Raw genomic sequence first — 16,350 nt, 5'->3', positions numbered from 1 at the left:
CAGCTATGAATTTGTTTTTATTTCTTATTTATTGCATATAAATATAGTTCGCTCTGATCTTCCACATCAAAATATATTTCATTTTCTAACTGATAGGGCTTGCAAATTGTTAACCAGTCCATAAATTCTTCAAATATTTCTAAACCACTTAAGGTTTCAGCCATGCTTCTATTAGTTACTAAATAACTACCATTTTTAATATGCTTTTTAAAAAAATACCACATTTTTTTATGCTTCTCTACATCAACAAAAAAATCTAAAACATTAATTATAAAAATGTCTGTACATTCAACAATGTCAGTTATTTCCATTACATCCGAATGAATTATTTTTATTCTATTAACATCCATCGAGTATTGATTTATTATTATATTTTGAACTTCGCAGCATTCCTTATTTATTTCAACACCCACAATTTTCGATGCATTGGACAAATAATAAGCCTAAAAAAAAAGTAACATACAATATTAACTATTATGATAATGAAAAACTTATTACAATAATGAAAAGCCTTGCTTACTCCATATAAAACAGCTCCTAATCGAGAGCCAACATCCAATAATTCTTTGCTTTCTAGGTCTTTAGGAAGTAAAACTTTAAATATGTATTGTAATGCTTGTCGAGACATAGAGTGTGATATAAATGTTAATTTCTGGAAGTAAAAATACAACTTATAAGATTGATAAACATAATAATAAGACATACAGGTAGATATAGGGAGATATTAAAAATAATAATTTTTTATTTGTTTTCATTATTGGCGACGTAAAGGTTACAAACACCCTCAAGCCTTCACAATTGCATTGAGAGATAGTAGCACAGCACTTTCTATCGACTGTATCATGACGAGTGCTCTCAGGAATTATTCTCTCTAATTCCTGTTTCCCCCTTCCTTCACTAGTCTACACGTACCGGCTCTCGATGTCACCGCCTAACTGTGACATTAATTCCATCACGCACAAAGAAATTTGACAACTCCTTTCATTGTCGCATTTCCAAAAAATGGAATTCTTTACCAGCTCACGTATTCCCCTCATCTTCCAACCCTTCAAACAAGGCGTGAAGAGGCATCTTGCGGGCTGGCAAACTGGGGGCAGCTAATACAGAACATTCTTTCCAACTGGCTGTTGTCGCGTTTGGGCTCTACTACCACTTACCATCAGGTGGAGTAGTCAGTAGCCTTTTGGCAAATATATAAAAAAATCTTTCATTAGGGTATATAATTCGTAAACTCAACATTACCTCAATATTATGAGAGTTGCAATCTAAGCAGTAGTTTCTTTTAACTTTTCCTTTTTTAACCAACACCTCAACCTGGTCTTCATCATAAAGAAACTCATCAATATGGTAAGTGTTATGTTTATTACAATCAGCCTGATCACCAACAACAGGTGGTATAATAGTTTCAGTTGGCATTTCTGCTTCAAATGGCACTAATTTCTTTAAGGAGTCCCCTATCTTTTTTAACAACTTTTCTGAATTTTGAAGTGCCCTTTTATTTTTTAAATCTGTAGGTGTAGAATGAGATTAAATAAATATAAAAAAGAACAGTTTCCAGAGAAAGTATTAAGTGTTCAGTAATAGATACTTAACTTTTTTATATGATTGTGAACATATCCACTTTTCTATTGATGCCAAGTCTGTAACGTCCAGGTCAGAGAAGATTTCTAGTATTCTGAATTTTGCACTAGTTATTCCGTCATCTGACATTTTCTTGTTAGTTTAAATGTATTATTTAATTAGAAATCCAAATTATTGATACAAAAGTAAGGTTACCTCACAGATCAAAAGTATCTCTTAGTGTACTTAGGACGTCTAAATAATAATTAATATAATTTTAATTCATTTCTTACAACAAATTTAATGAAATATTTTATAAATGGAAAGTAACCTAAAATACAATGATTTTATTATTTATCCTTTATTTTTCTCTTTTCTGGCGTGTGTAATGTACATAGATATTTCTCTATTTACGGTGATTTATCTTTGATAATATTACATCAGTTGTCATTTGCATTTTACTGTAATCAATTGTCAATAATCAATTCATCAATGTATTGTTTATGACAATAATTACGATTACCTTGAAAAGCTAATTCGCCAATCAAAATGTTGTTATGCATCTATTTCAATAAATAAAACTTTTAAAGTCGAAGGCGAGTGGCGAGGTAATGATTGTATTATAATATTATTTTGCAAAACCTTGGTATGTACGTGTAGGTAGTGCTTATTGAAATACATAGTTATTTTATTTATAATTTAAATGCTTTATAAAAAACATTAAATGTAAATAGTATATACCCACTACCTGAAATGTTATATTATAAATAATATTCAGACAATTAGAAGAATTTTTGAAAAATAAACTGTCAAAAAAATGTGGTTAACAGTTTGACATTTAATTGTGTTTCGTATTGTCATTTGTCAAATTGTTAATACTCAATAGTAATACCTAAAATACCTATTACTTAATGTACTTAATGTTAAATACCTATGTATATAGTTAACTAATAATGAATATTTCTTATTATAGAGCCAGTGCTGTAAATAAAATGTATTGTGTTCTTACTTCCTAGTGTTTCATTTTTTTTTTTAAATAATGATGTTTTAGTAATGTTGTTAAATGATTTCATAGTGTTTTAAAAACTAAAACAAGATAATATTTTAGTCCTTCTTGTTATTTGTTATTGCTTTTAAAATAATATTAACAACAAAAATATCTACTTATGTATAATCTTTGAAGTATGTTTATGTAAAACATCACCAGAAAAATGAGCGACGATATTTATTATGGTAAAAGTATAGGTCTCTGGATGTCGGAAAAGAAGAGTCAAAAACTTAATTGGAAGGAATTTATCAAAGCTTGTAACTTACATGGTTATAATTTGGTTAAGGTAATTATTAAAAATCATACATTTAAATTATTTAGCATGGTTATATATGATTTGAGAGTTCATATTTTGTGTGCCCCTTATAATTTTTTATATATGCTTATATTGTTTTTATAAGATCTGCTATATATACCACAATAGACACGATTTGAAATGTAGAAAAAACGAAGTTCACACAATTTTTTTTATTTTCAGTTAGATTTAGAGAGGGCATTTGAAGACCAAGGAAGAATAGATGTTTTTTTGCACAAATTAACTGATGTCATAGCAGCAGCTGATCAAGGTGATACGAAGGTAAATCTATCGTTTTTTTCTTTTATAATTTCCTGTTGCTTGCAAATCTTTACCTTGACATGAAAAAACATTAAAAGTAAATTGTATCTTTAGTCATGAAATTAGTCTTTCTTGTGCAACTTTTATATAAATTTTGTGACTCATGAAAAGTTTTATGAAGAGTCATAAAAATTGTCAACATAATATTTATACTATTACATGCAGACCTTTCATGTAAATATTATAATTTGAATATTCAATTTATTTTAAATTTTCAGGCAGCAAATATTATTAATCGTGCGGAACAGTATTTATCGAATCATCCTAATATAACTGTGATTGACCCATTAGATAATGTGAGGATTTTATTGAATAGGTAATTAATAACTATACATATATGTTTACCATAACTTGCCCGTTTATTATACCAATAATTTAATAATTGTATTTAATGTATAAAAAATTAAAGCCTAAAAATTAAATCTCTGTCTTTAAAATCGCTCTAATCATAGAAGCTACTATAAAATTTTTTACTCTGAGTTCACTATCAGTGAAATCAGAATAAAAATTTCCTCGGATCTTGAATATACGTAATAAGACTGACTTATTCATAAAGAGTTGCCAGAGTAGATATAATTAATTTATGCACATTTTGTAGAAATGAGTATAGATACAATGGTATCATTGTATCTTTTGTCATTTAAGTTGGAAGATATTGTACCAACTAAGAGTGTCTGAAGCGTATATAAGAGTATATATGTCTATCAATGCCTAATATTATAAAAGGTGTTTTATGATGTTTATGGTAATTTCAGGTATTGTTATTACACATTATTGCAAAATGAGTCATCATTTCAAAGTCAAGGCATCTTCACACCTGCCTTTGCAGAATTCACGACAAGTAATACAGAACATAACATTGAGATTATGAGGCAGAGGGGTGTGAGATTTCCAGTGATATGCAAACCTACTATAGCCCATGGATCTAAATCAGCTCACGAAATGGTTCTAATATTTAATGAGAGAGGACTTAATGTAGCCAAACCACCTTGTGTTGTTCAAAGTTTTGTTAATCATAATGCTGTTTTGCATAAGGTCTTTGTTGTGGGAAACAGGTTTGTTCTACTTACGTTGTTAATTTTTCTTGTTATGTATTATATTCTTCCTAAAAAATGAATGAATGGATAAAATTAATTCTTGAATTAAATGTACTGGATTTTATACAATTATATATTTAACGAAAACTCATTGCATTCTACCGATAAACAACAATATTATTATTGTGTTGCGGTTTGAAGACTGAGTAAACCAGCCAGGTTTGGTGGTGCAATGAAAGAAATAATTAATACAGCATCAATGTGATGTGATTGTCTCAATTAAATTTAGTTTTTGTTCATCATTTAGAAAAATTGCAATAGAAATAATTCATCATCATTCAGTTACTATAACAAAATATTTGATTACTATTGCAATTAATTACTAATAATTTTTGAAAATTCTTCACAGATATCACATTTGTGAACGACCAAGTCTTAAAAATTTCTATGCCTCAGAAGACTTGGATCCAATATACTACAGCACCGGAGAAGTTTGTAAAGCTGACAGCCAATCCACATTGTCTATATTGGACCCCAATGATAAGGCTGATATAAAGATGTGTCTAAATGAAGACAGAATAAAAGAAATAATCAGAGTAATGAGAAAGAAGATTGGCTTAATATTGGCTGGATTTGATGTAGTCATAGATAATATAACAGGTAACCATGCAGTTATTGATATTAATGTATTCCCTAGTTATGATAATTTTCCAAACTTTTTTGAACATTTATTACAATGTATTCAGGATACTATAAGAAGATCAAATAGTGCTAGTAGTTTAGGAGATAGCGGTAGAATAGATGACTATGGTGGCAATCATAGGCCTAATGGCTTAATTAATATAGGTGGTAGTCATAATTATGGCGTAACAGGTATGAATATAATTTAGGGTAGTAATAGGCATTGATATTATCAGACTATTAGATTATTACATGAGCTATTCAATAAATATGTTAGTTTTTTTTTGTCTACACTCTTTGTTTATTAAACCATACATATAACTTTATTACATGCTAATTATCACTGAGTTAACTGACATAGACCTTACCCATAGCCTTGTGGAGGAATGTCACTACAATCTTGTCAATTATATTGGGATGAGACCATAGACAGTTTAGTACTTTTAAAAGATTTGACAAATTCCTAACAGTTCTGTAATAAATATAGCTCACCTTCCAAACAAAGAAGCAAGTATAATTATTATTCTATTTATGGATTATTATAAAATTTAAATCCAATTAACGGTATATATAAACAATGTGACCTTTTTTTTAATAAATATATGGGATGGATCTTAATAAGGTATACTACCTTATATTTTGTGTACCTTGAATTTTTAAGAAATCAATCATGTTTCATTTATTTAATTTTAATGATTGCTTTTCATATGGTTATTTTCATAAGAAAATCAAAACTTACATGGAAACATAGGTTGAAAGTTACTTTATCTCTTTTTTAATTTTTAATTAATAATTATTATTTATATTGGTATATACGAATTTTAGCCATTTATGCTATTTGTTCTTTTGATAAACAACATATGTTTGTGTAAGCTTATTATATAATAAGTCCAAAATGACAACTACCACACTTCTATAATATTATTAATATTTTATCAGCAATATTGTTTTGTCAATCAGACCAAATATAACCACTGCCACATGATGATTCACGGCATAGTATTGTAATATCCTCGCAGTAATTTGAGGTCATATTTACTACGAAGCAAAAAGAAATATATCCATATACATGAATATAAATGAAGGATAATGAGATTTCAACGAAGACATGCTTTTTATAAAAATATTGTGATGATTTCATCTGATTTTGATTGAACACATTGTTTAGTTTAAAAATAACTTTTGAGATGATTTTGAGATTACTGCCAATATCAATAAGGTTCATTATTATTTGATAAAAAATATCATAATTGATGTAAATATATAATCCTGTTGTGGGCGTATGAATGTGTAATTTAATCAAACATGCTTTGATTGTGACTTAAGTATTAATTTGTAGTTATATCAGTTTAAATTTTTATTTGTTAAAAACCAAATTGTATATTGGTTCTGTTTTTGAAAAATCTCTCTGATTTTTGTGAAGTTATATCTTAAAACGTTTCTCAACTAATAAACTTTCAAAGTATCTTAAAACGTTCAATATGTACATGAAAAGTACAATATACAGTTGAAATCTTAATCTTATGTTGGTATATGTAATCTTTAATATAAATCACATAACTCAAACTACAATACTATATAATTGGCAGTACTGATATTCGAAAGAGATATAATCATCTATTTGTATCAAATACAACCAAAAGTTGTTATTAAAATAGACCAAACATTTATAAAAATCATACTTAATCATACTTAATCATATTTCATATTAAACCTGAGACCAACAACATTACCCTTCCCCGCTACACGCGAGCGAAGCCTTGGGCGGAAACTATAAAATATCATATATTAACAGTAATATCTTATATATTAATAGTAGCTGTCTGTCTGTTAAGTTTCACTGGTGGTAGAGCTTTGTGCAAGCTCGTCTGGGTAGGTACCACCCACTCATCAGATATTCTACCGCAAAACAGCAGTACTTGGTATTATTGTGTTCCAGTTTGAAGGGCAGGTGAGACAGTGTAATTACAGGCAAAAGGGACATAACATCTTAGTTCCCAAGGTTGGTGGCGCATTGGTGATGTAAGCGATGGTTAACATTTCTTACAATGCTAATGTCTATGGGCGTTGGTGACCACATACCATCAGGTGGTCCATATGCTCGTCCGCCTTCCTATTTTATATAAAAAAAAAGTTTTCGCGGCTAAACAACAGAATCGATTTTGATGAAATTTAGTATAAAGCAAGGTTGAACCCCAAGTAAAGACATAGGCTACTGTTTTATACAAATCACAATAACGACAACAATATTTATATATATAAATATATATAGTTACATTGACAACAATTCGATTATTCGTGGCTCTTTTCGAGCCAAGAATTAATGCGTTAAGTTTCAAAAAGAACTTTTTTAAACATATTGCATTATAAATACATGCATTTATATTGCAATTTTTTTTTATTATACATTTATCTATATTAGTTACAATTCAATGTCCTAATTTTTGTATATGTATTAACTGTGTGCCTTTTGAGTATTGCCATAATACTTAAAATTATTAATAATATGAATATTAATAAATTCAGCATTTATATACAATTATTTTGTTTTTGTAAATATAACATCAAAAAAATATTCTATAAATATGAGATTAACAAATTATTTTATTTTTTATAGTTACAATTCCGTATATTAGAACAAAAATATCTCGAAATGTTTTAAGATATAAATTATATTTAACTATAGATAAATTCTCAATAAATTCATTAGAAAGTACTACAATTTATCTGATTAAATTGAATGTCGTACTTAAAACTTGTATTTAAAAACACATTACACAAAATTGTGTACTTTAGCTCAAAAGCGTTAAATTTTACATGAACAAATTAAAACACTTTTCTGAAAATCACAACTGTGTGTAAATGTATATTATGTGTGTAAAAAATCGGCTTTGTAGCCTAATTATAATAACGCGTTCTTAAACGAAGCTATTTTTGGCGCAATTAGAAAAAGATTCAACCTTGATTGCAACGTGTCATTATATATATTTTCATATTATATAATATCTTAGGAAATATGCCAAATTGTCACAACTAAGTTGACTTGCATTATGTAATTATACAGTATACTTTAACAAGTATGTAACATATACATAGAGATACCTTTGCTTATCTTAAATCTACATACCTAAGCTATAACTTTTATGTGAGTCAGCAGCTGCTATTTAGCTTTAGGGTGAATATTTAAAATATGATAGCCTGCTTGCTAGCTTAGGAATCGGATATACAGAATAAGTTTCGTGTGACTAAATTATTAATATTTTCTTTCCTGCTATTTATTCGCTTTTTGGCAGATTTCTAGACTTCTCATCCTTAAATTACTTTTAAATTAAAACAACCTAAAACATATATATTTCATTGTATGAGATATAATTTGTTGGCGCTATAACAAGATGCCGAACTATGTATGTATGAGCTGTCAAAAAACGAATAACCTTGTAGACATTGTTTAAGTACAGAAAAGATTATAGTAAAAGTGTTTTTTTATTTATTTGAAACATATGAATATGCAATGTAATAGTTATAGTTTCTTGATAATTTAATTATCAAGTTTCAAGATATTATCATTCCATGAAGCAATAGTGAAATGTATTACGAAGCGAGACTGATTTATATGACTATTTACTTCGTAGATTTAGTTTAAGTGAACAATGTATCTTTTTACCTGAATTGTTATTAAAATATAAATATCCCAACCTAATAGCATTTTTATTTTTCATCACTAACTGAGGTTAATAATTATATGAATGATTAGAATTTATAAAAACTGAGAACACACATTTCCATCTGCGTGAACAGATCCATGTATGTATGTATATCTTTTTTTTATCATTATAATATAGGTAGGCAGACGAGCATATGGGCCGCCTGATGGTAAGTGGTCACCAACGTCCATTGACACTGGCATTGTAAGAAATTTTAACCATTACTTACATCGCCAATGCGCCACCAATCTTGGGAACTAAGATGTTGTGTCCCTTGTGCCTGTAATTACACTGGCTCACTCACCCTTCAAACCGGAAAACAACAATACCAAGTACCACTGTTTTGCGGTAGAATATCTGATGAATGGTTGATAGCTACCCAGACGAGTTTGCACAAAGCCCTACCACCAGCATGAAATCAAATGGCGCAATAATTTTATCGAAAAAGAATAAAAATTCAATTATTGTTTTTTATGTGAATAATATGCAATGTTTGTCGACGATTACGAATTGAATATACTGTATTGTAAATCTCCCAGGTATCGTAATAACGTGCATCTGGGACCTTAACTTAAGAATTTGGATAGTTAGTTGTTTAATCATGATTTTGTGGACTTTTAATTGGTATTAAGATTACACAATTAATTATATAAAGATTAATTTTATATTAATCTATACTAATATTATAACAAATACGAAAGTAAATCTGTCTGTTACGCCTTCACGGCTAAACCACTGAATCGATTTTGATGAATTATGATGAACTTTTTTATACATATCACAAAAATAAACACGTGGATGAAAACTAGTCTGATATAAGTTAGTGTTGATTTGAGAAACAACGTGCATTCTGTCAGTACCAGTAGTACCATCACGATTCACGGAAAAAGACGAATGTGGCTATCTACACTTAATTACCAATAACAATAATGACTGTTATAAATTAGTTTTACATAAAATATATAATATCGAGATTTTATCCACCTCGTCTCATAACGGTTGTCTAGCCGACGTTACTATAGAAGCGGTAATTGTTAATTCGACACAGTTCCGTGCATAAATCACACCTAGTTGCAGCGAGAGGTAAATCTGTACAATTTATTATACATTACGGTAAGCGACTTCCGCGGTGCTCCCGCGACGTACTGAAAACGCAGGAAGTTAAACCATATTAAAAAGCTAGAAACTGATTTTTTGTCGGTTAACGGGTGGTAATATAGATAGAAAAATTGGAACCGTGTAATTATTGTTGCGGCGTTGTTCCGAATTGCGATTCAGTCAGCTGTCGGCACATGCGGCCAATGCACGTGAGTCGCGCGCGCACTTTCGTCTGTTTTCGCGCTACGAATAACGTCGTTCGATTTTTAAATGTCGCATGTTAGGAAACAGGGAAATACAAAATGTCAAATGAAATATTTTATTTGTAATTATAAAAATGCATCAGTATGTTCGATCTTGTGTGACATGTGAATTTAAAATTAGTTTGATCGATAGTGTATAACGAATATTGTGTTCTTTACGACTTTGTTGCGGTTTCGTTGGTTTGTTAATTTGATGATATAGTGTATCGAAGAATACAAGTTGTGTCGTGTAGTGATGCGCTAATTGGATTTTTCGGTGTTAATTACTACCCGAACAGGTTAGTATAATATCGTATGTAAACATTTAACAAGTTGTTAAATTTTAACTAACAATACATATAATGAACATAAAACTTTGTATATTATTTATATAAATAGTAATGTTATATTAATTGTCATATTAAGTAAAATTAACATGAGATAAAATTAGGTAAAAATCTATTAAAAAATAACCTTTGTTCTCAATTGGTATAATAATCACAATAAAAAATATATTGCTACATCCAAATTTCAATCAAGTAAAACGATCCTAGGAAGTAGGTACTATTTGTAACCTAGTTTTTGACTAAGATACCTAAGACCTTTCTTGACCCTTAGTTCAAATTACGTTATATAAAATTAAATTAAATTGGCTTTTGTTTTACGTTTGGTCAACGTTAGTAAAACAAATATATATACGTAGTGGCCGTAATATTATCTTAGGAGATTAATATGTCAAGTAAACGACTCTACGCGCCTCGTTGATTTCCGTCAACATAAATATAGAATAGAATAAGAAGGCGGACGAGCATATGGGCCACCTGATGGTAAATTGTCACCAACGCCCATAGACATTGGCATTGTAAGAAATGTTAACCATCGCTTACGTCAACAATGTGCCACCAACCTTGGGAACTAAGCTGTTATGTCCCTTTTGCCTGTAATTACACTGGCTCACTCACCCTTCAAATTGGAACACAATAATACCATTTTAGATTAAATTTTTAACGAGTAAATTTTCTTTACAAAAATGTAACAATAAAACGTGAGAATTTAAATGCTATTTCATTGATATGGAAATAAGGTTATTAAATAAAAGGTGTACTAGATTATTTTATGGTGCAGCATCTATACAATTTTATTGTTTAAATATGTTTCCATTCGGGACGACTCCATTTATAACTTATACCTATACATATACTTGAATTTTATGTGAGTTGTTCGTGTATCTTAACTTTACGGTTTTTGCTACTTTAAAATGCATAAAATAAATGTATGCAACAGTTTAGTTTTTATTGTAATAAGATACCCAAATAAATGTTACGAAACCTTACTACTTGGTCCAATTTCGGATTGTGATATTTTCTATTATTTAAAAACGTATTAATTAAGTAATATTAATGTTTTAATCAATTATAATACATTAATAAATTTCTCGCGTACGCATCTCCTCTATCCAGTCACAGTAAGCAATCACTCAGCGGAAATATCTTGTATTTCAATTTATATTAAATATTAATAAGGCTAGACGAGCAAATGGGTGAGAAGATATGGTAGTATCATATACTCTCATATACATTGACAGCCAATGTCAATGATCACGAATGGAATATGTATGTCTCTTATGCAGTAGTGCCTGTAATTATAATAGCCCACTTCAGATGCAAACATATAAGTGTTATATTTTACAGGTAGAATAACTGGTGGGTTTTACCAAAAAGTCCAATAGGATAATATAAACTCCCTATCCTAGGAAGCGAACGCCCGATGCATATTTTTTTATAATATAATAAATGATTTTTGATAACAAAAACTACTTTCATTTTTAAACATATTTTAACAGGTATTTATAATAATTATTGTAAATAATTATTGTATATTGGGCTATTGTTAATATTTTAAAATAATAGCCGTTACTTTGCAATTATAAAACAATACATATTTTATTGTACAGGTATACAAATTCGAAGAATACAATAAAATCAATAGAATAAGCTTCACATATATTTATATTAGTTACTGGCCTCTAGGCACGGCGTAAGAAATATCGTAAAATATTTATTAATATTTAAATATTTATTCCTACCTGTCCAGATTTTTTTTTCTTATTAACCTTTTTTTAGAAAAAAAATCTGGACAGGTCTAACTTTTAAGGGTTTTGGCAATTTAGCCCTCGTCAGGCCGAATCCCTCAGCTTGTGTCCTTATCAGGCCGAGGCGTTCACCACGTGCTCTTTGCGTTAATATAAAAAAAATGATCTATAATAAAACGTCTATTAGAAAATAAAATAACTTGTGATGTGCAACTATTTTATATATTTCATTCGTAAACTTTGTAATATAGAGCGGCGAGTGAGTTATATACTGTATCTTCAATCCTCTGATCGATATTAAACTTGCTGTCAACTTGCTGAACAAATTGTAAATTAGTCCCGCTCGAGTTTCCGCGACCTTCGGCTAAGTATCGTCGCAGAATCAAATCGTCTCGTCTCGTAACTGTAAAGTAAAACTAGTTTGGCTGTCGGCCGTTTCTCTAATAGGATCGGACGTTCCGCACCGTAGGTGCTCTTTCTACACTTTTTCTGGAGCAAGTGCTTAGACGAGATTGCTGAGGACTCGTGGTAGCCCAGACCGGATTCGATCAAGCATCCGCCCCATTTGTTCGCAGTGTTTGTTTTCATATACGTATCTAATTTTTCCACAGATTAATTTAGAGAAAAGTAGTTTAACTTATATAACATGCGTATTTAATAACTGTAATTACATGACATTGTATTGATACAAGCTTAAATATATAAGTAGGGTAAGTAAAAGTTCAGCGACAATGACGAACTATTAATATAGTATTAAAGGAAACACTGATAATAATTATATGAATTTGGCTTCATAGTCGGTTTTAAGTTTTAAGATTTCTACTAAAACATCCATTACGAAGAAAATTTCTAGCCATAATAGCCCCCCGAAATTACCCTTTGTGATTTACACACATAACAATTTAGTTTTATTTTGACATGGATAAGTATTAATTGTTCAATAACCTTTGTCTTTCATTAATTGCTGTTTAGCTGTTTAAAGCAGTTCAAATGTTTTGAAACAAATGATGCAGTAGCAGATACTGGTTATTTATCTAAACTTGTTATATAAAAGAGTACACTTTTCTTCTTCTTATATACTATAAACTATTGTTATCTCATATTTGCTTTTGATTTTTATTTTTATAGTTTTTTATTGCTTTGTTATCGATATCAAATTTATCCATGACAAGACAATAAAAAATATACATAGCTATTTAATGCAAATGAATATATAACAAAGTCAAAAATTTATATAATTATAATCTTAAGTATTCGAAATAAGTATAATTATAAGAAATAAGTATTTTATAAAACTCATATTTGACTAATATTAAAAATGACGATTGTTTTATTTTTCAAGCAAGCAAGTTCAAAATTTCGTCAAATTTCAAATTCAGTTGAGCTAAATCGATTTTTTTCTTTTATCAATTTGCATTAGCATTTACCAGACTTATCTAAAATCCTTACATTGAATATCGAAAATTTACACCAGAATTATAGTAAAGTGACACGACAGAAGAATTGACACGATAACCTTTTTAATAAGCTATTTTTAGACGTCGATATTTCAAGGTATTTTACTTTTAGATATTGTAGATTTTTAGAAAAAAATTGATCATAAAATTCACCTTTCCAAATTGCTACGTGAATGTTTGTAATCAACAGTACAGTACAGTAACAGCCTGTAAATGTCCCACTGCTGGGCTAAGGCCTCCTCTCCCTTTTTTGAGGAGAAGGTTTGGAGCTTATTCTATTATATTATTATTGGAGTTTGTAATCAAGTCGGTATATTATTCGACGGATACGGTATAGTTCTTACGTTCTTTTTTAATGAATTGTGTATCCACAAACAGTGATTACGAACTATGTCCAACTACTTTTTTAAACTTTTACATGGCTTTTCAAGTGGACTTTGGAAATTAAGGCAGTTATTTGGAATTTCATCCATTTTTCATTCCATTCCGTTCCCTTGGAACTCATTACTTCGCTGGGATAAAAGTGTATTGTATCGATCGAGATTGATCCTGAACATAAGTTGTTACTGTGCAAATTGTCGTTGTAATCCAATCTTGTTTATTAAGTATCTGTATTTGTACCTGGGCACCTGGGCGATTGAGCTTCGCTCGTTTCTGATAATAATTAGTTTATTTTAGTAATAAACTTTGTTTTTTAGGACCTACCTATATAGATGAACTTAAAAAGCAAAAACTTATCTAAATATAAAATTTGTTAGTCGTTTTGGAGATACATGAAATAAAATTATAATAGGTATATATATAAATATTTACAAAAACTGTTGATTTTATATTAAATAATATAATAAATACATATGATTTATTTATTAAGAACAACCTATCTTTTTAATAATATGTTTTATTATATATTTATCCATATAATTTATTCACTGTAAAATATTTTAGTTTTTTTAACTTTGTTTGATTTCAGCTTAACTTATGTTTCATAACATTGCGCAGTACTTCGAATATATTTTGATCTGTATTGCTCTTTACAAACACAAATAATTTTAGATTACCATTGAAACAATGAAATTCTTTTCTTTTTCAATATATTTTTGTAGTAGGTACAGTTGAATGACTTACAGAATTTAAAAAAGATTTATGAGTCACAGGTATATGAACTCTTAATTTGCTTTTACATGTATCTGTTTTAACTTTACTCGGAGCGATAAACTCTGGACAGTTTACCAAACCTTGTTTTTACATGCGAATGCTCAAATGTTATCTGAAAGATACATCTATTGTTCTTTTGTTTCATTAATTTTGTCCAATTTATGGGCACGTTTATGTTTATGTCGCATCATATTTAAAATATTATAATACGATTTTAACAATTTTTGTTTAATTGCGTTGATTTTATATTAAAAACGCTTACGTTGCCCGCTTTATTGTTATTTCAAAGTCTGTAATGCTTATTAATTGCTTTTTTTCATGCTACGTGATTTATATAACTTACCTACCAAGTAAAATTTAAAGTTTAAAATTCGTTTATAGTTATTAAACTTTAATTTATAAATTTTGATTTAGAGATATGAAACGGAGAAATATTTGTAAATATCTAACATTAAAGTATTCGTTTTTGACACCAAGTAACGTAAGATTTTAAGTTTTTATATCGTAATGTTCGAGTGCTTAGAGTTTAGAGGCACCTTTCAGGTTGGCTCAAGAGCGTGGAAGAGTAAATATTGACTATCCATTGGTAGCATTTGCTAAATGACGGTACGTATTGCTGAATAAACATAGGCATTTTTACACTAATGTAAAGTGATATTTTCTTTAAATTGTTAGTATAGATTTCGCCATTTTTCAATAAATTGTCCGTTAAAAAATAAAATTTGTACGTCTCATAAGATCTCATAAAATATATATTTAAGTTATAGCTTTAGGATCTATCACCGGTCTCATTGATTTCACTGCATTTTTCGTAACATAAATTAATTTTATTAAAACAGTTTCAGAAATCAATCAATCAATCATCTATTATTTCTCCTATTTTGATGATTATCCTCTCCTGATGGAGACGTAGGTATGTACCTACCTACCTATCTATTCTTCTAACCAAAAATCATATTTAAGTTATAGGTTCATTTAAAAGCACGTTTAATTCATGCTATAAGCTATAATAGTTTTTTTAACCTGTTAATATATGTTGCGTAGGTACATGATAATCTGTTTCCAAAACTCGTTTCAACAAGGTTTGTTGTTCTGACAGGTCAAGGCTGCTGGATGTCGACAATTTGTTCATCTCTTAGCGCTGACAGAGTGACGGACAAACGCGATCCCCTATAACAATGCAAACGTCACCTCGCACTTAGGATTGTTTCGTGACTCAGCATTTCCTTCGCATGATTTTGTACAATTTCTATTTTTATTTAATAGTTTTTCTTACCTACTCGTAAGCATTTTATATCAAATTTAAGTTCGGTAATTTTGACTATACGCTGAGATTGCCAAGTGGCTAAAAACGCGAATCTTAACCGAAGATTGCATGCTTAAACCCGGGCAAACACCATTGAATTTTCATGTGCGTAATTTGTTTTTATAATACATCTCGTGCTTGGCGGTGATGGAAAACATCGAGAGGAAACCGGCATGTGTCAGATGAAAAAACTAACCCATTGGATACATACATTGGAGTAGCGTGTTTGAATAAGCTTCAAACATTCTCCTTAAAAATGAGAATAACGCTTTAGTCCAGCGGTGGGACGTTTATAGGCTTTTACTATAGTTTACTTTTATTTTTTTACTAAAAAAAACTATAACATAAAAGTAA

The 16,350-nt window shown here is 29.4% G+C and overlaps 3 protein-coding genes across 5 annotated transcripts in view; 2 read left to right on the top strand and 1 right to left on the bottom strand.

The window, feature by feature from the left end:
- Positions 1-4: 4 nt before the first annotated feature.
- LOC126769367 (uncharacterized) lies at positions 5-1,958 on the bottom strand. Its single transcript, XM_050488071.1, has 4 exons — positions 1,595-1,958; positions 1,243-1,510; positions 521-652; positions 5-443 (listed from the first exon to the last, which is right to left on the bottom strand). Exons 1-4 carry the CDS (start codon positions 1,708-1,710, stop codon positions 18-20), a joined length of 942 nt encoding a protein of 313 aa, XP_050344028.1. The 5' UTR covers positions 1,711-1,958; the 3' UTR covers positions 5-17.
- A 550-nt stretch (positions 1,959-2,508) lies between these two features.
- LOC126769348 (inositol-tetrakisphosphate 1-kinase-like) lies at positions 2,509-7,593 on the top strand. Of its 3 annotated transcripts, none has more exons than XM_050488045.1 (6): positions 2,509-2,894; positions 3,087-3,185; positions 3,443-3,540; positions 3,980-4,279; positions 4,671-4,921; positions 5,903-7,593. In XM_050488045.1, exons 1-6 carry the CDS (start codon positions 2,772-2,774, stop codon positions 5,911-5,913), a joined length of 882 nt encoding a protein of 293 aa, XP_050344002.1. In that variant the 5' UTR covers positions 2,509-2,771; the 3' UTR covers positions 5,914-7,593. The 3 variants fall into 3 exon arrangements, with proteins under 3 accessions (XP_050344002.1, XP_050344000.1, XP_050343999.1); XM_050488043.1 differs by lacking the exon at positions 5,903-7,593 and adding an exon at positions 5,008-5,550; XM_050488042.1 differs by lacking the exon at positions 5,903-7,593 and having other exon boundaries at positions 4,671-5,550.
- A 2,336-nt stretch (positions 7,594-9,929) lies between these two features.
- Positions 9,930-16,350, top strand: part of LOC126769338 (apoptosis-stimulating of p53 protein 1) — a 256,568-nt gene continuing 250,147 nt past the window's right edge. The window contains exon 1 of the mRNA XM_050488027.1: positions 9,930-10,285. The gene's annotated coding sequence lies outside the window, so the exon portion shown is untranslated. The remainder of the gene's footprint in view (positions 10,286-16,350) is intronic.

The sequence above is a fragment of the Nymphalis io genome, chromosome 7, assembly GCF_905147045.1.
Source record: "Nymphalis io chromosome 7, ilAglIoxx1.1, whole genome shotgun sequence".
Classification (NCBI taxonomy): Eukaryota; Metazoa; Arthropoda; class Insecta; order Lepidoptera; family Nymphalidae; genus Nymphalis; species Nymphalis io.
The sequence above is the reverse complement of the archived record's forward strand: the minus strand, read 5'-3'. Positions and strand labels throughout refer to the sequence as shown.